Raw genomic sequence first — 24,183 nt, forward strand, 5'->3', positions numbered from 1 at the left:
GATGGATTACACTTGCATATGCATGAAGTACAAAATATGAAGATAATGAGTCAACACAGATACTAAAACAGTAAACTCCTTATTGTAAGAGCCCTGGATCCTGGATTGTCTCATGTGAAAGTTTCCATCTTCGTTCTCTTTTTCTCTTGGTTGCAAGACAAAGAGCAAAGGAATTGGAGAATGGTCTTGAAGAAAGTTGTTATTAAGCTCACCCTGACCAATAGTGTAAATATGTGTATCTCTTTAATGTAAGGCAGTATTTATTTATTTATTTTATTTACCCTGTTTATGTCCTGCCTTTTTCTACCCCGGAGGGGACTTAAGTCAGTTTACATATGGCGATTATTCATTGCCTTAAAAACACATACAAAGCATTAAGCTTAAAAAGAAATTAAATTAAAATTAATACATGTTAAACATTTAAACATTACATTCAATATTAAAGTCAGTACAGCTACACTTCAGTTTACAAGCCTCTGACAAGCTCCTTTTTGCAAAGTCTACACAGCCTCTCTTTTTCTTTTCCCCTGTCATGTTGGCTGGTCTTTTTAGTAGCATCAGCATTAAGAAGATAGTAAAGGAGAGCTAGAAGACCTCAGGTTGCAGCAGTGTGTCAATGGAAAATAATGCAATAAAGCTGGCGCTGGGAGAAAATCGGGATTTTGTTTTGGCTGATCCTACAGTAGCCATGCGTGCCTGTCTACCACAGGAAAGATAAAGAACATCTTCCTCCAGAATCCCTTACCAATTAAATGCAAACAATAAAACAGACAGAAAACGATATGACAAATAATTGTGCCGCATCAGATAACAGCAAAACAGAGAGAAAAGGAACATTATTCACCACATTAAAAAGCCTAGATCTCTAAATTTGGCCACCAAATGGAAACCACAGGAAAAATGGAGACTCATGAAAGAAAATAATCCCTCCTGGATGCAGTTTGGGAGCAGTCTTCAAGTAGTTTCTAGATAGCTCCAAATGTTTTTGTTTAATTATGTAGGGCAGTGGTTCTCAACCTGGGGTCCCCAGATGTTTTTGGCCTTTGGCTCCCAGAAATCCTAACAGCTGGTAAACTGGCTGGGATTTCTGGGAGTTGTAGGCCAAAAACATCTGAGACCCACTGATGGAGGGTTTCCATGATGTGGTTGTTTCATTTCATACATATACACTGTTAGTTTTGTATAAATTGAGTTCACCAAAGGATCTGGTGAACTCCATTTCCATCTATTCCTGCTATATGTTTTTAGAACAGGCAGGGGCAAACTTTGACTCTCCAGATGTTTTGGACCTCAACTCCCAGAAATCCCAGCCAGCTTACTTGATATTAGGAATTATAGGAGTTGGTCCAAAACACCTGGAGGGCCAAAGTTTGCCCATGCCTGTTCTAGAAGCATATCATAGCAGGAACTGCTGCTCTGTGCTCTCCACAGTGCTCCTAAACATGTAGGGATATTTGACTACATATGAGCTCTTATATGATGGTGGTTTCTTTGTTCCCTCATTACTTGATTCAACTATGTAAGATGTAAAATGCAATCTGGAAGTGAGGTCCCAAAACTTTAATAATTATGCAGCACAGTAGTGAACAACAAACCCTGTTGCATGAGGCTTTCTTCCACTCCAGATAAGGAATTGAGCCTGTGGTCCTCCAGATGTTTTTCTGTTCCTATTTGTTTTATCCCATGACAGCATGGCACATAATCAAACAAGGTAGGAATTGTGTGCTACAGGTTCCTCATCACTGTCCTACATTGTTGCAAAATAAGAGCTTTTAAATGTGAATAAGAGCAAGCAAATTCGCTTCATTCAATGCAAAGTTACCAGAACAGCTCTGTGAGACTTTATTGACTAGATAGAAAATTATTGTAAAAGAATTGAACTTAGTGTCCTTGTAGCAGGAAGAGCTGCTATAATGGGAAATCATTTAATGGTTAAGGGTTTGGATATTGCAGATCTCCAAAGCTATAGTTTTGACAGGTTGAGATTTTGTAGGCTGAGTATTTTACCCTTCATATTTGATTATTGCTTTGCAAAGATGTTTCAGTGTTTTTAACTGAAACACCATTCTCAAACACCTTTTTTTTCTATAGAATACTGCTTTTCCAATAAGTTACAACAACTTTCCAGAGAATCATAGAGTTGGAAGAGACTGCATGGACCATCTAGTCCAACCCCCTGCTATGCAGGAAAAGCACAATCAAAGTGCTGTACTCCTGATAGATGGCCATCCAGGCTTCATTTAAATGCCTCCTAAGAAGGAGTTTCCACCATTCTTGAGAAAAGAATAAATTACTTTGCTGTGGGACTGAAATATTCTTGTGCTATGCTTTCTAGAATACATTGCCCTCAAAGTGATTGTAAGAAAAGTACATGTAATCCATTAGCATCAGAACATTAATTAAATTACAGTTAATGTTGAATTACATGAAATTAAATGGGCATGTCACATATCAATATGTCCATTTAAATCTCTGCCTGCTTAACAATGACCATTACCAGTAGTCAGTATTATAATTGCACTAATCAATTCACTTAACAAAAGTGAAACTAAGCTATCATACTTTGGACATACAGTAGAGTCTCACTTATCCAACATAAACGGGCCGGCAGAATGTTGGATAAGCAAATATGTTGGATAATAAGGAGTCATTAAGGAAAAGCCTATTAAACATCAAATTAGGTTATGATTTTACAAATTAAGCACCAAAACATCATGTTATACAACAAATTTGACAGAAAAAGTAGTTCAGTACACAGTAATGCTATGTACTAATTACTGTATTTACAAATTTAGCACCAAAATATCATGATGTATTGAAAACATTGACTACAAAAATGCGTTGGATAATCCAGAACGTTGGATAAGCGAGTGTTGGATAAGTGAGATTCTACTGTATTGTGAAAAAATGCCATATTGGAGAAGACAACAATGGTGGAAACAAAAGGGGGGCTTTTATTGAAGTTGGATTGGTTGAATAAAACATGCCACGACCCTGAATGTGCAAGACTTAAGTAGTCCTATTAATTACAAAATCTTTTGGAGGTTTCTCATTCTTTCTATTGCCACAACTTGGCGCTAACTTACATAGCAACAAAATTTCACTGAATACCACAAAAGTCACAAAACATTTTTATTGGCCAACAAAAATGCACAAAATACATCACACAGCTTTTGAGATTTCACTGGCTTTTTCATCAGGCAAAGACACTAAAAACCATTACAGTCACTGAACAGTTCACATTACAGGATATACTGAAGAGATGTCATCAAGCTCACATAAGAGAGGAAACTAAAATAAGACTGGAAAGGACCATAAGTCTATGACCTGCCATTCAGGAATACTCGGACTGTTTGCATTCAGATAGCAGAAAAACTTCTCCTACCAAAGCCCCATGTTTCAGCCTCAGCTCAGTTGCCACCCATCCGGTGTCTATTTTAGGCTGTAGAGCACATGGATATATACAAGGAGGGTAAAAAGGATATATAGTTAAACACAACACAGGTACTTTCATATGTACCAAAGGTAGAAGTCACTTCCTTAATGAATGCTCCTACAGAGCTGAATGCAAGTGAAACCTTCCAAGTAGAAAGGGGCTAGAAAAAGTCTGAGGATCTGAGATTAATCAGTTATAATGTATAACTTTGTGGGTTGATTCTGTTTTTATTTGCTTTTAAACAGTTACTTGATTCTGCATATTTTTAAGTAACACCTATTCAACTGGTTTGGAAGATTAAACATCCACATAAATGCAGGTATGTATTTTGTGATTCATGTGTGTTAATGTGACTATTGTTTATCCTATTAAAAAACCTCAAAATACAAAACAAAAACAGTTCTGCGTGTAACTCACTCTATTTTCTAGCTGGCAGCTTGTGTGGTCATTATATTTAAAAGACATAAATCTCCAATAATTGCCAACCAGCTTTGGAGGATGATTTATTTATTTAATTTATTAAAATACAATATTTTTAGAGATACAGAACACCTGCTCATAGGAGGTTACACTCTGTTTTGTGTAGTAATAAATTAGTTGAGTGATCAACTGACTAAGTTTGTTAAAGATAAAACGGTTAAGTTATTCGAGAGATGATCATTTAAATCCTAAGATTTTTATATTTTTATATTTCATGGTAGATCAAAAACTGAATAATTTTTCTCATTTAGAAATAAAAATTATGAAAGTTTAATTATTTGACATTGTCTTACTTTTGCAAGAAAACCATAAACGTCAGAACCAGGAGTTACTAATTACAGAATACCATACTTCAGTAACAGTTTGCTTCAGTTTTCTGGATTGTATATATGCTCTTTGTCCTATGTATGTTCATTGGCTTTAACCAGAATTCTGGTGCTTAGAACGATCATAGCATGCTTAAAACCAGAATAAGAATTTAATGGTTTTGTATATTTTGTGTCCTCCTTACTTTCATCTTTGCAGTATTTTAATGTAAAAGAAGACTGTAAAGCTATGGCTTTCTGTGCGAAAATGAGAAGTAGCAAACGAAATGAGGTCTACATAGAAAATCAAGAACAAGGACTGGAATTAGCATTCTATTTGCAAGAGAAACCTTCTCTTTTATATACATCTGGAAAGTACACAGCAGAAGAACTTTGCATTGAAGCTGCCCAGAAATGCTGTGAGTTTCAGTAGTGCCCAGTCTTATTTTTTAAATTAAAATAAATGTATCTTGAACAGCAAGTTGTGGATCTAAATCCATTTGTAAGTCCTAGTCAGAGTAAACCAAATTTATGAATTAGTCTCAGTGGAATCAGTGGAATTTATAAACACATTGACTTGTTGACTTCCTGTTTATGAAGTAAGCCTACTGTAGCTGAGACTAACAATTGGATTTAGGCCACTTTTTATCTCTATTATTTGGAAACATGACAGGGATTTGTATGATTTTGCCATTCCATTCTTAAGTGTCCTGTTTTCACTTAATTAGAGTATAATTTTCTGTCTTTTAAAATACTCTTTCTTTTTGGATATCATATTTCTTCCCATTCTGTCCTTAGTATGCCTGTTAATTCTGTTATTAATCAAATTAATAATGTCTAGTTTAGGCCTCATGTGTAAATATGCCTTACTATCCTCGTCGCCCAGTAAGAACCTATTAATACATTCTGCTCTTTTTATTTTTGCATAGACAGTTGTACCTCTTTGACAGACTTCTAGAGAATCAAATATACTAATTCTGGGTGCTAAGTAACACCTCTTTGTTATAAATTGCAGTGCATACTTTAAAGCCCTATTTAATATTCATGTTAATTTACACATATTAGACACTTTCCTCTTTATTTATTTTAAACTTGTGAGTGTTATTTGTGCCACTTAGTCCTTTATATGGTTGTAGTGGGTGATATGTTCTTGTTTGGGGGAAAAGGACTACCTTTTTTTCTTCATAATAAATATTTCTGTAATGCCCCAAAACGTAATCTGTAATTTCTTTGTGTTTGTATGTAGCCTGCTGACTTATGGAGAATGTCAGGGGTTTACCAATATGTTCTCTTCTGTTTGGTTAAATGGATGATCAGAGGAAAAATTCAGATTTCCTGCAGAATGTTGTAGGAACCATAATTTGAGCAGAACCTATAGATTATTTTTAGTTAATTAATTTGTTTATTTATTGCATTTCTATATCGCTCTTTTCACCCCTGGGAGGACTTTGGTACAACATGCCAAAGGCAAAAAATTCAATGCTGAACATATATATAAATGCAATGTATAACATAACTAAATCATAACTAGTTCTGGATTTAATCTTTCCAAAATTTCCTGTCCATGTTTATAGTGCTGTCACTGCCTCATCAGTAGCACTGCTGTCTATTTACATTACTATTTTATTTAAATATAGGTCTCTTGTGCCTTATCATCATATTTCATTGCATTATAGTTGCACTCCCCCATTTTTTATGAAAAAAGAGGGGTGCTACTATTACACAAGGAAAAAAAATCTGCCTTTGATGCTCTGTTTTTTAAAAATTAAAATGCCTTACTTCTGAAAGGGGAGGAGGAGGGATGATTCAGCCTCAAACAACCAGCTATGCTTCTGTTGGATTGTTTCTTTAACTTCAGAACCATTTGGGACTGATTCTCACTTCCTTCTTTCTCCACGGGCAAGGCAGTTTAAACACTATAAAATGGAGTTATCTGAAAATAAGATCTTTCTTCCTTTCTCCAAAGAGTTCAATTTCAGATTTTGAAAAGTGCCTTGACTTGGAAGGAAGAGTGAGGGACAAAGAATGGAGCTCCAGAGATCTCCATTTTATAGTCTTAAACTACCAGAGAAAGAAGGAAAGAAGGAGTCAGCACCAAACAGCTCTGTGACTATTTTGTAAGGAACACGAAAATACAGTGCTCCCTCACTTATTGCGGGGGTTACATTCCAGGACCACCCACAATAAGTGAAAATCCGTGAAGTAGGGACGCTATATTTATTTTAATATTTATACATTATTTTAGTAGTTATACACTATTTTAAGTCTTTATCAACCAGTTGTGTGTTGATAAATCGCCTCCTCCTCCTCCTGCTGCCGCTTGGGCTCCTTTTCTCTCCCTTTGGCTTCTCCTTCCTTAGGCTGTAAATTGTAATTTTTTATTATTTATAATATTCTTTTAGAGTTTATTGAAAAACCGCAAAACAGCAAAAACTGAACCACGAAGTAGTGAGGGAACACTGTACCAATTTTGCTACCCCAAAAATGTAGGTGCAGCTATTACACAGTGGCAACTGTTATTTAATGATATACAGTATAGTCTCACTTATCCAACATTTGCTTATCCAACATTCTGGATTATCCAACGCAGTCTGCCTTTTAGTAGTCAGTGTTGTTGTAGTCAATGTTTTCAATGTATTGTGATGTTTTGGTGCTAAATTCGTAAATACAGTAATTACTACATAGCATTACTACATGTTGAACTATGTTTTCTGTCAAATTTGTTGTAAAACATGATGTTTTGGTGCTTAATTTGTAAAATCATAATCTAATTTGATGTTTAATAGGCTTTTCCTTAATTCCTCCTTATTATCCAACATATTTGCTTATCCAACGTTCTGCTGGCCCATTTATGTTGGATAAGTGAGACGCTACTGTACTGGTATTCTTTCTGGTTATCCATTACTCCCTATGGTGGAAACTAATACTTAGCATTTGTTTATATTTTGGTAACTACAGTCAAAATTATAATAAATGTTGTACCTTTTCATTACCATGTACCTCTCCATTTTTCCTATTTAGGACTTGTGCAAAAGCATCTTGAACACCTAATATATGTCTCTTTTACATATCAATATTTCTCTTTTAATAGCTATATCTCCATTGTGCCATAACCTGTTTGCCCTTTTTGATGAAAGCAGAAGCCTATGGTATGCGCCAAATCATATCTTCCAAATAGATGACAAAACTGCACTCCGGGTTCACTATCGTATGAGGTACAATGATATTCAGTAATAAGATTGTTAGAATTTAAGTCTCGGATTAAAAATAACTGTAATTCAAAAGTTATTTGATTGTAGTTACTGTATCAACTCTAGATAATGTAGCTAATGGTGAGGACTGGAGGGAAGCTGAAGTCCAACATTTGGTGGGCCATAGATTGGTCACCTCTTATCAAAGTACTGTACAATCCTGAATTCACTTAACCTTAATCACAGCAAGTTTTCTATTGTAGCTCAGGAAATAGAGATGTATAGATCTTTTTGATAACTAGAGGTTTTAAAAAGGTCGATATTCTTGCTATGTATGAAAAAGAGGATATTTATTGTAATTTTGTTACTTGATTGCAATATAGGCAGGGGACAAAGTATACACAGAATTAATTAATTAAAGAGGTAGTTACGGTGCTACAATCAAATGGCTTGAGTATATAGTCTTCATAAAGAAAACTCTCTAATTTATTCTAATTTATATATATAAAGGAATATACATTTTATATGAACAATGGACTTGAAATGTGTCCTTTTATATAACTTTCTCTCAACAGATTGCTTATATCAGGCATGGGCAAACTTTGACCCTCCAGGGATTTTCGACTTCAACTCTCACAATTCTTAACAAGCAATAGGCTGTTCGGAATTGTGGGAGTTGAAGTCCAAAACCCCTGGAGGGCCAAGGTTTGCCCATGCTTGGCTTAAATTGTCTTTGAACATCAAAATAAGTACTTATTCAGTACTGTAATGTTGCATTATAGAAAGTAACTAGCTGTGCCCGGCCACGCGTTGCTGTGGCGAAGAATGGTGGTATGGGAAATAAAGTATTGAGGAATTGGTGGTAGTTAAGGTCAAGGGTAAACGTTTTCCCCTGACGTTAAGTCCAGTCATGTCTGATTCTGGGGGTTGGTGCTCATCTCCATTTCTAAGCCGAAGAGCCGGCGTTGTCTGTAGACTCCTCCAAGGTCATGTGGGATGACTACATGGAGCAGCATTACCTTCCCACCGGAGCAGTACCTATTGATGCACTCACATTTACATGTTTTTGAACTTCTGGGTTGGCAGAAGCTGGGGCTAACAGTGGGGGCTCTGTCAGTTCCCCCAATTCAAACCTGCGGCCTTTCGGTCCAGAAGTTCAGCAGCTCAGCGCTTTAACATGCTGTGCCATCAGGGGACATTATTTCCTAAAGGTTGTGAATATACAATATTTCTGATTGTTTTTTTTTGTCTGTTGGAGGCAAGTATGAATGCTGCAATTAGGAAAAATGATTAGGATGTAATGGCCTTGCAGATTTAAAGCCTAGCTGTTTCCTCCCTGAGTGATTTTTTTGTTGAGAGGTGTTAGCTGGCCCTGATTGTTTCCTGTTTGGAATTCCCCTATTTTCAGAGTGTTGTTCTTTATTTAGTGTTCTGATTTTAGAGATTGTATTGTTCTGTTTTATTATACCACATTAATTTTTATATATTCTGATTTTAGTGTTTTTGAATACTTGGAGCCAGATTGTTCATTTTCACGGTTGACCGCAACACAATAATAATAATAATAATAATAATAATAATAATAATAATAATAATAATAATAATAGTAAGGATAGTAATGATAGTAATAATAAGGACTTTGGTAATACATAGTGCTTCACTGCCTTCTCAGCTTCCTTTCTGGAAGAATCCTTTCTTGGGAGGTGTTAGCTGGCCCTGATTGTTTCCTTTGTGGAATTTCCAATTTCCTTGCTTTATTTACTTTCTTTATTTCTTTATTACTGTCCTGGTTTTAGAGATTATATTGTTCTGCATTATTCTATCCTAGAAATTATTTCATATCAAAGTAGAATCTCACTTATCCAACATTCGCTTATACAATGTTCTGGATTATCCAACACAGTCTGCCTTTTCATAATCAATGTTTTTGTAGTCAGTGTTTCAAATTCATTGTGATATTTTACTGGTAAATTTGTAAATACAGTACAGTAGAGTCTCACTTATCCAACATAAGTGGGCTGGCAAAATGTTGGATAACCGAATATGTTGGATAATAAGGAGGCGTTAAGGAAAAGCCTATTAAATATCAAATTAGGTTATGATTTTACAAATGAAACACCAAAACATCATGTTAGACAACAAATTTGGCAGAAAAAGTAGTTCAATACGCAGTAATGCTATGTAGTAATTACTGTATTTATGAATTTAGCACCAAAATATCACGATATATTGAAAACATTGACTACAAAAATGCGTTGGATAATCCAGAGGCTTGGATAAGCGAGTGTTGGATAAGTGAGACTCTACTGTAAATACTACATAGCATTACTGCGCATGGAACTACCTTTTCTGTCAAATTTGTTGTATAATATGATGTTTTGGTGCTTAATTTGTATAACGATTACCTAATTTGATGTTTAATCAGCTTTTCCTGAATCCTTCTTATTATCCAATATATTTACTTATCCTGCCGGCCTGTTTATGTTGGATAAGTGAGAGTCTACTGTATATTTCTAATCTTATATTATCTGCTCAGAACTGGATTATATGAGGCCCTTTCTTCACAGTTGTATAAAATGCACACTGAAGTGGATTATATGGCAGTGTGGAGTCAAGATAATCCAGTGCAAAGCAGATAATATAAGATTATAAATGGGTTATATAGCTGTGTGGAAGGACCTTGAGTCTACACTGCCATATAATCCAGTTCAAATCAGATAATCTGTGGAAGAAGTCTAAGTGAGGCCTACATCGGCCTGTCCCCTAACTGAAACCTGGCTGTCCCTTGGTTGCTAGGCAACGAAGTGGGCAGAGATTAGCCCTCTAAACTGGCAGCAATTGGATAAAAACAATTATTCCTCTCCCTCTAATTAGGACTTTATTTTTCTTTTCTTTTTGTTGTATCAACCTTGAGGCGTGGATGATGGGTTGTGTTGTCAAATTTTGAGGTTGGGGGGCCTGTAGTTTTGTTGTTTTGTCCACTGCCCTGATGCCATCACTCTTTTATATATATAGATTTAAACCTCAGTGGGAATACTTTGGATGCATTTTCACTGTAGAACTTAACTGCTATAGCTCAATGCTATGTAATTCTGAGTGTTGTAGTCTTACAAGGAGTTGCAGTTTAACAAGATCTTCAGCCTATACCACCCAGGTTTGTTGGTGATTCACCAAACACCAATATGCCATAGCATTGAGATAACATTTAAAGTGGTGTCAAACTGTAGCTTTGGTTGAAAGAAAGGTTATCAACAGCTGCCAAAGTCAGAAGAAACTGACATAAGAAAGAGGACTTAAATTTATGTTTATCCTTTATTTTAGTTACTTCTCTGTCACTCAGGAAATACTTTATTTTTAATATTTGTTTTCAAGTCATATTTTAAAAGCATTAACTAACATGAAACTCCACATTATTTTCTTAACTCTTTATCATTATTTTTGAAAGGTTTTATTTTTCTAATTGGCATGGGACAAATGAAAATGAGACCCCTGTCTGGAGACATTCTTCAAAGAAATCAAAGAATTCTTATGAAAAGAAACTAGTGCAAGAAGGAACACCCCTCCTTGATGCATTTTCACTAGAATATCTTTTTGCACAGGCAAGTGACTTCTAAGACAGGATTTTAAGAAATGTTATGTTTAATGTTATGGTTTATAACATTGAGTTGGATTTCTTATAATTATAATAATGATTTTAATTTTATTAATTTATTGTACCCTGCCTTGTGGTTGGTGATGATGATGATGATTTAAAAAAACTGCCTTTGCTTCTGCCTTAGGAATCTTTGGACCATGTTGTCCTGGCCACTTTTAAGAAATAAGTGATAGAGAAATGCAAAATTAATTTTTAGGTATATAGGACGTTGTTATCTCTGATCACTTTTTTAGTAGTGTTCTGTTGTTATTTGGTTTGTGTTTGAATGTGCATGCGTAGAACAGCAGTCCAAAAAAAAAGATGACATTTCTTGGTTCAGTGGTGATGTTTCTTTGTTTCTCCTTTGTGGTGTCTGTGAAATCGCACATATGGTAGTAATACCACACATGCGCAGCAGCTCAGAACCTATAGCAGGCTCTCTCACTTTAAGGCTATGGCCCCGCCCTTCCTCCCCTGAGAATACTTAACAGGTGGGGAGATAGCCCCAGTTCCTTTTTTCCGCCCTTGCAAAGGCAATGTTAGGAACCAGCTCTCTTCACTATTGTTTCATCGGCTAAGACTTAGGACTGTTATTTACAACTCTTTTGGCTAAACCTCTACAACTTACCTTTGGATTTGACTCGGACTTGTGACCATTCTTGTTTGCTTGTGGCCCTGACCCGAACTTCTCAGACGACTCTAAGGCCAGTATGTCTTCTGCACCCTTTAAGAAGTGCAGCTCCTGTGGGAGAAAGTTAGCTGACTCAGATGGCCACTCAAAGTGCCTTCTGTGTTTGGGGGAGGCTCATTCTACTAACACTTGTGATATTTATAAAGGCTTCACCCCTCAGGCTAGGAAGAACCGCCAAAGGCTCTCCTTTACGAGAAGGCCCTCCTTCCTGCTGCTTCTCCAGAACACTGCACGGGTTCTGAGCTGCCACCGCCATTACACGCTGCTCCTCCTCCTCCACCTTCTGTGGCAGCATCAGCGCCTTCTGCGACATTACGCAAACACTGCCGCTCAAAATCGCCCTTCTAACCATCCTCGTCCAGAGGCTGCTCCAAGGAGAAGCGGAGCAAGGCGGACGCTGCAGGAGCTGAAACGGCGACACCAGCTCCACATCCGGAAGAGCGGGGGCGTGGCCAGGAGGCCACGCCGGAAGTGCAGCTATCTGCTTCTGCTGAGGCAACGCGTGTGCCGAAGGATGCAGCGCAGAAGAACGCGGGGGTGGCCTTGCTCCCCTCGGGGTGCGCCCCCCTCAGCGGTGATGCCACCACAAGCTGTTTACAGGCTGAGGGACTGGGGCATCGGGCTAGCAAATTCGACTTCGCCGATGTAACGCTCTCGCTACAGCAGCCCTTGGAGACTTGTCGGGACTGACACTCTCCCTCTCCTTTCTCCATGGTACCAAGGCTGCTGTACAGATCCAGGTCAGGCTCCCCTGGAGCAGCATCTTATTCTTCGCAGTCTTTTGCCTCTTCTCGGTACCAACCCTCTTATGGGTTCCAAACCCCTCCTCGGTACCATTACCGGGAGTCGGTTCCAAGGCATGACATGGGCCACCATACCCATCGTCAGTTGCACCCCCTCCCCTCAGAGTATGTATACCATTCTCCTGGGGGTAGAGTATATTACTTTGGACCTCCACAGGATTCGGCCCCTCAGGCCAATCTAGCTTCCAAACCAAAGAAGCCTGTGGCCTCTGCTCATGCTCCAGAGCATACCATCACGGCTCCGACCGCTGTGTCTCCTCATGAGTCAGATGATATGTCTACCTCATCTCATTCCATGCCACATGTGGAGGCTTCTAAGGATGACCCTGATCCTCATTCTAAAGAGGACACTCCATCCTTCTCTGCCTTGATGATCTGCCTTACCCAGGCTTTGGATCTCCCAACATCCACGGAGCCAGATGTTGTGCAGGACCCTCTTTTCCCATCTGACCAACAGGAGGAGTATGTGCCCCCTCCTTCAACCTTACCATCATTCCCTTACCTGGTTAAGCTCGCATGGTCCTTAGACATGCCCCCTGGGTCGGTACCACCAGTGGACAAGCGGTATGATTCCATGTATAGAGTGGACCTCAAAGAGGCACAATGGATTGCAAGACCACCGAAGCCTAATTCAGTGGTGGATATTCGCCAGGGCAAGAATACAAATAAATCCCTTTCCACTCCACTAGACAAGGATGGGAAAAAGATGGAGGCGTTTGGGAAAAAGATCCATACAGATGGTAGCTTTGTGGCACGCCTCGCACACTATGGGGCCTATATGGCTGCATACCAAGAATTCCTGTGAGCAAAGTTGTCACCATATTTTGATATGCTCCCACTGGACCAACAAGCCCTGCCTAGGGCATATCAGCAAGAAGCCCTCCTTTTGGCAAGGGCACAAAAGGATATGGCCAAACGGACAGCAGATGCTGCGGGTTGATTCTTCGCAACGGACACTGCCATACACCGTCATGCTTGGCTGCATACCTCCTCACTTTCCAACGCTGGGAAAGTGCTTGCCAAAGAGTTGCCGTGGAAGGATGACACACTATTCAATCCTGATACGGACTCTAACTTGAAAACAAAGCAGGAGACCCATCAGGCGGCTCAGAAGTATGGCTGATCCACACAGTCATCTTCTCAACCAAAGCCTCGCTGGCAGCCACCTCCAGCCAGCTCTCGCCATTCTTACACCGGCCAACAGTCCTTCCCAGTTCTTGTTCACCTGCTTCAAACAGGCAAACTCAGTCAGGGAAATCCCGGCAAGGCGGAAAGGGCAAGTTTCAGTCTAAACCACGGTAGCGGTTTTAGCACTGTATCCTCTGCTCTTCACAAGGCACAAGCCCTCGGCACGAACACTCACTGGTGATGGTTTCTCCTCCTATACCTTCACTTCCTGCCTTGCCCCCACTTGCACCTTCACAGTCAACTCCTTTTGTTTACTTTGGTGCTCGATTGGCGCCTTTTCTGCTGAAATGGCACTCCATTACAACCAACTCTTGGGTCCTGGATATAGTCCGCAGGGGCTATCTCATCGAGTTCAAATCCCCTCCCAGAGTGGGTCGTGTCTGTGCTACGCCTGTATCTCAGGTGTTGCTGGATGAGGTCTCTACTTTGTTACAGAAGGGAGTGATTGTTCCTTTGCATCCTTGTTTTCCAAAGCGTTTTTTCCAGATATTTTCTTGTGTCTAAAAAAGATGGCGGTCAGCGGCCCATCTTAGACCTTAGAGGCCTCAACAGATATATTCGATCTCGTCGTTTCCGCATGGTCACTCTTTCCACTATCCTTCCTCTTCTTCCTTGTGGGGTATGGTTCAGCACCATTGATCTCAAGGATGTGTATTTCCACATCGCCATTGCATCCCAACACCATCCTTACCTCTCCTTCAAGATAGGCGATAGCGCCTTCTGCTTCAGGGTCCTTCCTTTCGGGATCTCTACTGCACCACGAAATGTATGGCAGTGGTGGCGGCACACCTTCGGCTCTTGGGAATCACGGTTTACCCCTACATTGATGATTGGCTTTTGGTCGCTCATACCAGTGAACGGCTTCTAGAGAATATAAGTACGACATTGTCGTAAACCAGACGAAATCACACCTGCAGCCCATGCAGCGTATTCGTTTCATCGGAGCAATGCTGGACTCAACAGTCTCCAGAGCCTACCTTCCAGGAAGACCGTTACCAGGCTCTTCACTCCATGCTGCTCCACACCCTATGCAACCAAAGGGTGCAGGCCAGCCATGTCCAATCACTACTCGGCCATATGGCCTCCACGACATTTGTCACTCCGTTGGCACGTCTCAAGCTGAGACCAATCCTGGTTCCTGCAGGACTTCCATCCACTGTGACGCAAGACATGTCAGAGCGTCTCTTCACTGGTGACTCCGCCACTCCAATGGCCTTCCGACCACGTCAGCCAACTGTGCAGCTCACAACCGACGCCTGTGGCTGTGGTGCTCACTCCAAGTCACTCATCACACAGGCACGTTGGTCGCCACAGGAGGCCACCAACCACACCATCTGGATAGAGCTGTTGGCAGTGTTCAAAGCCCTCAAGGCCTTTGAACCCTCTCTGCAAGGCCAAGTGATCCAGGTCCTGACAGACAACACCACCGTGGCCTGGTATATCAACAAACGGAGTCACCCGCTCCCGCTCACTTCTTCGTCTCACCTTGGACATGTGGGAATGGTGCAGTCCCAGAAACATCTACCTGACAGCGATATACCTGCCCGGAGAGGAAAACACTCTAGCCAACCAGCTCAGCTGGGGTCTACCAGTAAATCATGACTGGTCAATACACCCCGACGAGATCTCCCGCCTATTTCGCAGATGGGGACATCCCACCATCAATGTGTTTGCAACTCTGGAGAATGCGAAATGTGACCTCTATTGTGCCAGGCTTCCCCAAGGATCTCACTGAGGTTGTCTCAGAGACGCCTTCCAATACATGTGGCACGGCCCTCTCTTCATGTTTCCACCAATCCCTCTTCTTGCTAGGGTAGTGGCGAAGGTACACGCAGATGACGCAAACTACATCCTCGTCACCCCGTGATGGCCTCCCCAGCCATGGTTCGCTCTTCTCTCCATGTCTGGCAACCAGTTCAACTGACTGAGCAGCAAGTCAGATCTCCTGTCATCCAACTCAGGATGAATGCTCCATCCGGACCTTCACCAGTTGCGGCTGACTGCGTGGTGCACCAGGCCCCACAACTATCAACAGCTGTAACTGCCATTTTAGATGCAGCCCATCGTGTCTCCACCAAGTCTTCATATGCCGCCAAGTGGAAACGCTTTACCACCTTTGTCCAGCAACGCCATGCGGATCCCCTGTCCGCCTCGGGAGCTGGACCTTGTCCTCTCGGCTCTGCAGCGGCCACCGTTTGAGCCTCTACACTCCACTGAGCTAGGTTATGGAAAACTGTCATGGAAAACTGCATTCCTGTTTGCAATTACATCAGCCCACAGGGCAGGTGAGTTGTGCGCTCTTTGCACAGACAAACCCTATATAGGGTTCCATGCAGATAAAGTTGTCCTACGCACTGACATCAGTTTTCTTCCCAAAGTGCCTACGCTTTTTCATTTGTCTCAGGACGTTGTCTTGCTTGCTTTTTTCCCTAATCCCTCCACGGATTTGGAGCATGCTCTTCATTCACTTGATGTGCGAAGGTCCCTCGCCTTCTATTTGGATAGGACGGCATCCATCAGGAAGTCTCCAAGACTTTTCTTACAGTATAGGACAGACAGGGAAGGCCTCCCTGTTTCCTCCTAGCGACTATCAGCCTGGATTAAGGCTACATCTGGCTTACCAGATGGCTGGGAAGGGTCCTCCAGCCACCATTAAGGGCCACTCCACAAGAGCTACGGCATTGTCAGTGGCCTACATGAGTGGCGTACCACTCGAGGACATCTGCATGGCGGCGACCTGGGCTACCCCCCTGACGTTTGCTGCCCACTACAAGCTTGATGTCCTTTCCAAGCAGCAAGCTGCGTTTGGACATGCGGTCCTCTTTTCAGCGGTGGCATGACGCCCACCAGCCAAGGTACGTAGCTTGTCAGTCTACCATATGTGCGATTTCACAGACACCACGATGGAGAATGGTTCCCTACCTGTAACTGTGTTTCTTTGAGTGGTGATCTGTGAAATCCACACATCTCCACCCGTCCTCCACTCTGACTGTCATGCCTCAGCTACTCTGCCTCTACAGGGCGGAGGAACTGGGGCTATCTCCCCACCTGTTTCTTATGTATCCTCAGGGGAGGAAGGGTGGGGACATAGCCTTAAAGTGAGAGAGCTTGCTATAGGTTCTGAGCTGCTGCTCCTGCGCTGAAATTACTACTATATGTGCAGATTTCACAGATCACCACTCGAAGAAACACAGTTACAGGTAGGGAACCATTCTATTTTCTGTTTACAGTGGAAAGTAACATGGCCATTTCATGAATTTTTCCAGTAAAAAACCTGTACGTTTCGATATTGATATTTGATGTCATGCACAAAACTAAAACTGCTTTCTCACACTTTAGGGACAGAATGATTTGGTGAGGTGTTTTGCACCTGTTCGGGACTCAAAAAATGATCAAGAGACTCAGGAAATTCAAAACGAATGCTTGGGCATGGCTGTTCTTGCTATCACTCACTATGCAATTAAAAAAAACTTGAGGTTGCCAGAGCTTCTCAGAGACATCAGGTGAGCCTGAGGTAGTTGTGTATTGTCCCACATAGACCTACCTTTACTGACTGGAATGTGTTAGAAGGGGAACTGCAAGCATAATGAAAATTATGTTTTCCCCTAGGGGAAAATTATGTTTCCCTTAGTAACTGACAGTTAAAAAGACCATAAGCATTTCTGGTCCTATAGCAGATACCTAAAGAGTGGGTTGGAAATACATTCATAAACTCATGCCTGTAGTGTATGAAATAAAAGAAATTTTAATTTGATACATAAAGTGCAAGAAAAATCAATATATTTTAAAGGGCAGTTATTGAGTAGAAACTACAAGATATTGAGGATATATCTGTGAATACATTGCTCCATCAGCATTGTGGTATCCAAGTAGATTTTTATTAAAATACTAGCTGTACCCAGCCATGCATTGCTGTGGCTCAGTCTGTATCAATGAAAAAAACTCAGAAAAGAGTTCTTTCTCCCACCCTGGACCTTCCACAGATATATAAAGAGAAGCCTCCCACAGGATGGTAAAACATGCGGGTGTTCCCTGGGCAATATCCTTGCTGACGGCCAGTTCTCTCACACCTCAAGTAGCAAGGCTATTCAATGCTAATCAAGTTGGCCAATTAAAACATTTCTTGTAATAAATAAAGAACACCACTCAGAAAACAGTGGATTACCAGACATGAAACAATCAAGGCCAGATAACACCTCCCAGCAAAGGATTCCCCCAGACAGGAAGTAGCCAGGGTTTGAAGCAACAAGGCTATGTAATTCTAATCAAGTTGGCCAGTTGGAACATTAACACTTGCCTGTAGCAGAAAAGTGTTCTTTTTCCCACCCTGGATCTTCCACAGATATAGAAAGAGAAGCTTCCTACAGGATGGTAAAACATGTGGGCGTTCCCAGGGCAACATCCTTGCTGACGGCCAATTATCTCACACCAGAAGCAGCTTGCTTTTCTGAAGTCATTCCTGACACCCTTTTCGTGGCTAGGCCTCAGAACCTTGGCCTCTCAAAACTCCTCATGAGTGGCGAGGTGGGCCTAGCCGTTCCTTGCAGCCCCACCCACACCGGTTGCAACAGGGTGGAGACTGCTTGGCCATTGCTTGCACCATTGCTTAGGGGAGGAGCCATCTGTTACTATGGTAGCTAAGGGAGGAGTGGAGTGCTTGGCCGTTGCTAAGGGGAGGAGCTGTCTGTTAGGATGGTAGCTAAGGTAGCTGATTAGCCATTGCTTAGGGGTTTGATTTTACCTTTCTCAGATGCGCCAGGTTTGTGAGAGTAGGCTTAAAACCCACGGCAATTCGAATGTTATGTTCTGTCCAAGTTTCATAGTAATCGGTGGAGTAGTTTGGGAGATATGAGGTCCCTCACTGACCGACATTACATTTTTATTTATATAGATTTTTATTTTTACCCCTGAAAATATTAAATGAAATGTCCATTTCATCAACTAAGAAGAATATATATTGAGCAACAAATGTGATATTTTCCTTCCATATCCTTTTCTAGCTATAAACGTTATATTCCTGAAAGTCTGAACAAGACCATCAAACAGAAAAACCTTTTAACGAGAATACGGATAAACAATGTTTTCAACGACTTCCTAAAGGAATTTAACAAAAGGACTATTTGTGACAGCAGCGTTTCCCCACATGATCTGAAAGTGAAGTACTTGTCAACCATGGAGACGTTGACAAAACATTATGGAGCAGAATTATTTGAGACCACTTCATTGTTAATTTCATCAGAAAATGAGAAGAGTTTTAATATGGATGATTGTAACATCATCCCACATTATGAGGTGATAGTAACAGGTAATCAAGGAATCCAGTGGCGTGTAAAGCCGTATGGAAGTATGTTACAGGTGAGTGTTAACAAGGTTAATCGGAATCATGCCTCCCACCCCCATGGCCCAAGGAATTTCAGCTTTGGTGACACTATTTTTTTACTCTTTCTAGCCCTTTGAAGTATGTAATAGAATGTGGAAGGGTGAATTGAAAGGAGAGCAGAGTGGAGAAAGAGAACCTTCTATACTTAAAGGAAGAAATACTAAAGATGAATAAGTGAAATAAGAAGGTTACCGTTTTATAATGGTACTGTCCTTTTAAGAATGCAGGCTATAAATTATCCGACTAGCTCACTCTGCCATTTTTTAGTTTATACAGGCAGTCCCCGAGTTACAAACATCTTACTTACAAATGACATAGTTAAGAACTGGGGTGAGACAACAGGAAATAAGAGAAATCCATCCCCTGGAAGCGAAACTCACTCGTGAAAAAGTTATCATGAGGAAAAGGTGTCTCTACTGAAGCTTTAGCATCAATTCTTGTTTCCACAAGCCAAATTTTTCAAAATCCAGTTATTACAGGGACAGTGGAGTAAAATCTTTTGAACAGGGGCACAGAGAGCAAAACGTAACACCACAGGGGTGTTAACCCTTCCCTATGCTATCCAAAGCTGTTACACTTAAAATGTAATTGCTCCGACATGCACACACATTCAACTTGAGAAAAAACCTACAGACCTTAACTTGGGAATTGCCTGTAGTTTAGTTATCTTTTGCACTGTGTCACTACATTTTAGGCATATATTGTATTTTATTAAATTTAAGGTGCCGTTGAATGTAAGGCACACACAAATGTCAAGCTTTGATTTTAGGAAATAAGAAATTTCATAGAATATTTTCTGTGTGCACAATACACTTTTTTGTTGGTTTGTTTCAATGCAACTTTGTAGTGCAATCTTTCTTTTGGGGTGAGGAGGAAGTGTGAAGATGCCACAAGTCATCTGTCTGCATGATAGTCTGTGGGCCTATTGTGGAGGCAGTAGAAGCAGGTAGTCCTTAGCACAAGTACCAGTAAACAGCCATCTGACTGAGACTGAGGACAAAGTAGTGGGACATGCCAGAGCAGGGGTCCCCAAACTAAGGCCCGTGGCCACATGCAGCTCATCGAAGCCATTTATCCGGCCCCCACAGCACAAAGGCAGAAGGGGGTTGGGCTAAATGACCCAAGGGTTCTCCTCTTCTCTTTTATTATTATTATTGTTGTTGTTATTATTATTATTATTATTATTATTATTGTTGTTGTTGTTGTTGTTGTTGTTATTAATATTGAGGCGGAGAGGCCATCTATCAGGGGTGCTTTTGGTGCAAAAAGGCAGAAGGGGGTTGGACTCAATGGCCCAAAGGGTCTCTTCCAACCCTCTTTATTATTATTATTATTATTATTATTATTATTATTATTATTATTATTATTATTGTTTGGTGGCCAACTATAGTCCGGCCCTCTAATGGTCTAAAGCAGGGGTCCCCAAACTTTTTAAACAGGGGGCCAGTTCACGATCCTTCGGACCATTGGAGGGCCGGACTATAGTTGGCCACCGAGCAATAATAATAATTAACAACAACAACAATAAAGAGGGTTGGAAGAGACCCCTTGGGCCATTTAGTCCAACCCCCTTCTGCCTTTGTGCACCGAAAGCACAAGCACAGCACCCCTGACAGATGGCCACCCAGCCTCAATGTTAAAAAATAAATAATAATAATAATAATAATAATAATAATAATAATACAGGGTTTTGGAACACAATACTCCTGACCTCACAATCGTGTTAAAAAACAAAGTGTGGATTGTCGATGTTGCAATCCCAGGTGGCAGAAGGATTGAGGAGAAACAACTGGAAAAGCTGACACGATATGAGGATTTAAAGACTGAATTACAAAGACTCTGGTACAAGCCAGTCAAGGTTGTCCCAGTGGTGATCAGTACACTGGGTGCAGTGCCTAAAGACCTTGGCCTGCACTTAAACACAATTGGCACTGACAAAATTACCATCTGCCAGCTACAGAAGGCCACCTTACTGGGATCTGCATGCGTTATTCGCCGATATATTACAGAGTCCTAGACACTTGGGAAGTGTCCGACGTATGATCCAATACAACAACCAGCAGAGTGTCTGCTGTGGACTCATCTTGTTGTGTTAATAATAATAATAATAATAATAATAATAATAATAATAATAATAATAATAGCTTTAAGAGAGACCCTTGGGTCATTTAGCCCAACCCCCTTCTGCCCTTGTGCTGTGGGGGCCGGATAAATGGCTTCGATGGGCCGCATCTGGCCCCCGGGCCTTAGTTTGGGGACCCCTGGTCTAAAGGATCGTGAACTGGCCCCCTGTTTAAAAAGTTTGGGGACCCCTGTGCCAGAGCCATTTGGAATTCGAGGCCTCCCCCCCCCCCCCCCCCCGGTGAGACAGTTCTGCAAGGTGAACAATGGTTGATTGCAAGGCCCAACTGCAAATGTAAGGCTCATTTTTGAGGCCCCTTAAATTGGAAAAATGTACCTTACTATTGATGAAATACAGTATATTTATACAACACAGTTACTTTGAAAAACAGCAACAAATTAAATGTCCACAAGAGGTTACTGTCAGCAGCTGCATAATAATAAGCCAGTATTATTATTATTCTTAACTGGATTTCTATACCGCTTTTCTCACCCCTGCAGGGACTCAAAGCTGTTTACAACATAATAAATGGTAAAATTCAATGCCTTACATATATATAAAAATATATCACATCTAAATATTTTATCTAACTAAAATACATACAACTGTACATTAATACCATTAAAACTATAAAAACATCAAACAAAGACATATGCATAAAACATGCTATTACAGCAATTAACATAGATCCCTTCTCTTCCCCCACCACCATCCCCCATCTCCCTCTCCATAGAGTTTCACCCTTTCTTTATACACCCTCCCTGCTCCCCCAGGGAGCAAGATGGTGGAGGCACTCGATGGCTGGGGCCCCCACAGCTGTGGTCCTTTTATGCCCCAGCCTCTGGAGACAGGAAGGTGTTCTTGCTGGGACTGGCTTCGCAGAGTCACAGGACCAGGGCCTCAGTTCTACAAGGAGTGAGTTCCAGGAGCTGAGCCAGAGGCAACAAAGAAAAAAAAGCTGCCTCTTTCCTCAAAGCCCCTGATGATGGTACCTTCACTCCCTTGATGGTCCTTTATCTTGCCTTACTGTGAACAAGCAGTGTGCTAGTGAAGTTTACCTTTCTGATCACCTTAGAACAACTAAAGTATTTTTTACAAAACATACTAGTAAACTTACAAATCCATATTTGGGAGTAAAAAAGAGATTCATAAATTCAGAGATCTTTTTGTTTTTCTATTTGTTTTACCCACTTGAACAGTAAGGAGGATAGGACAGGAGCAATTAACCAAATCATTGTTCATGAATTGTGTAAGCCGTAATCCTTGTTTGCAATTATATGCAGTCAACCAGGTTTATCATATATCAAATGCCCTGGTACATACTACCCAGTCCTTCTCTCTGTTACTTAAAAATAGCTAAAGCTTATTAAGCCAGATTCATCTGCTGCTCTGGTTTGTTTTTCTCTGAGCAAAACGGAGATGGATTCCATAGTGCGTTTTATATTTGTTTGTTGAAAGAAAAATGAATCCAGAGAGACATCTGTGCCTGGTTTGCATTCCTTCTTGTCCACAATATGCCAAGGTTTCCTCGGGCCCTTGGTTTCCCAGGGTGTGTGTACAAACATAGCTAGTAGCTGTGGCTGGTTTGTATTCCTTATGCAAACACACCTGCCACTGTTTGGAGTGGGATTTCATTTAAGTTGATAAAGCATCGCCAGATAATAAAAGCCTGTTTAAAGAATGAATATAAGCCTTTACAAGGCTAGCACTGACTGTGTATGTGTTTATGTGTGGTTTTAGGGAGCTGATCTGTCCATGAAATGAGTAGAATTGAGAGTTTACTTCTGCAAAGATGTAAATTTACAAATCTTCCTGTATCTACAGTAATTGGGAAATTTTCTGTTTTAACAACTTCTTTTGGAGAATAAATTCCTTGTGGAACTGGAAGAGCTGTTTGGTGTTTAATACAATTGAAATAAGATTTTTTACCGACCAGCTTTATGTCTAGACTAGCATTAGTTTTGAACTTTGTTTTATTACTTTTATCTTTCTGGTAGTAATAGTCATGTTTTCTCTGATCATAGACACTTTCCCTCGTCTAATACAGGTTCATTGTCTCCTTCACAGTTTTTTTAAAAACTATATGCATTTATTTTAACCAGGTTACTCAGACAGAGAAAGAAAAACATAAAACAAAGAGAAAAAAATCAGATGGCAAAGTTAAGAAAAATGAAGAAAAAAGTAAGAGGGAAGACTGGAACAATTTTTCTTACTTTCCTGAAATCACTCACCTTGTGATCAAGGAGTCCACAGTTTCTGTCTATAAACAAGATAATAAAAGGATGGTGAGTTTGTTCATTCCAAAAAACTAGCGTATACATATGTACTATGTACTATTGCTTTCAGAATTGATTCTGTATCCTCAGCCACTTAGATAATTTACAACTTAGATTTCATACTAATTGCATACTGATAGAATGGGATAGGTCTACACTTACTCAAACACTGAATAAGCATACATGTAAATGTTGTGTGCTTTCAAGTCATTCCCTACATATGGCGACTCTAGGCTAAGTCTATCACAGGGCTTTCTTGGCATGATTTGTTCAGAGACAGCTTGCCTTTGCCTCCTTTTGAGGCTGAAAGAGTGTGACTTTTTCAAGGCCATGCAGTGGGTGTCCGTGGCTGAGCAGGGATTTGAACCCTGGTCTCTGGAGTCATTGCACTCACGCCACTACACCACATCACATCCGGGAAGGCAGACTTCCAGCCGGCCTTAAACAAGCCATAATAAAACCGCTGTTAAAGAAGCCATCACTTGATCCCACTAATTGGAATAACTTTCGTCCTGTTTCCAATCTTCCCTTTCTGGGCAAAGTCGTGGAACATGTGGTTGCCTCACAACTCCAGGGATTATTGGAGGAAACTGATTATCTAGATCCGGCACAGTCTGGCTTCAGAACGGGGCATGGGACTAAGACGGCCTTGGTCTCCTTGGTGGATGATCCCACAG

The 24,183-nt window shown here is 40.8% G+C and overlaps 1 protein-coding gene across 4 annotated transcripts in view; it reads left to right on the plus strand.

Annotated features, from left to right (window-relative positions):
- jak1 (Janus kinase 1) overlaps nt 1–24,183 on the plus strand; it is a 67,023-nt gene that overhangs the window by 13,467 nt on the left and 29,373 nt on the right. For all 4 annotated transcript variants that reach the window (XM_008109312.3, XM_008109314.3, XM_008109315.3 and 1 more), the window contains exons 2-8: nt 3,682–3,755; nt 4,442–4,640; nt 7,313–7,436; nt 10,858–11,011; nt 17,068–17,231; nt 18,729–19,083; nt 23,333–23,515. In XM_008109312.3, coding sequence (XP_008107519.2) covers nt 3,750–3,755; nt 4,442–4,640; nt 7,313–7,436; nt 10,858–11,011; nt 17,068–17,231; nt 18,729–19,083; nt 23,333–23,515 — 1,185 coding nt within the window. In that variant the 5' untranslated portion in view covers nt 3,682–3,749. The remainder of the gene's footprint in view (nt 1–3,681; nt 3,756–4,441; nt 4,641–7,312; nt 7,437–10,857; nt 11,012–17,067; nt 17,232–18,728; nt 19,084–23,332; nt 23,516–24,183) is intronic.

This window comes from Anolis carolinensis, chromosome 4 (assembly GCF_035594765.1).
Source record: "Anolis carolinensis isolate JA03-04 chromosome 4, rAnoCar3.1.pri, whole genome shotgun sequence".
Classification (NCBI taxonomy): domain Eukaryota; kingdom Metazoa; phylum Chordata; class Lepidosauria; order Squamata; family Dactyloidae; genus Anolis; species Anolis carolinensis.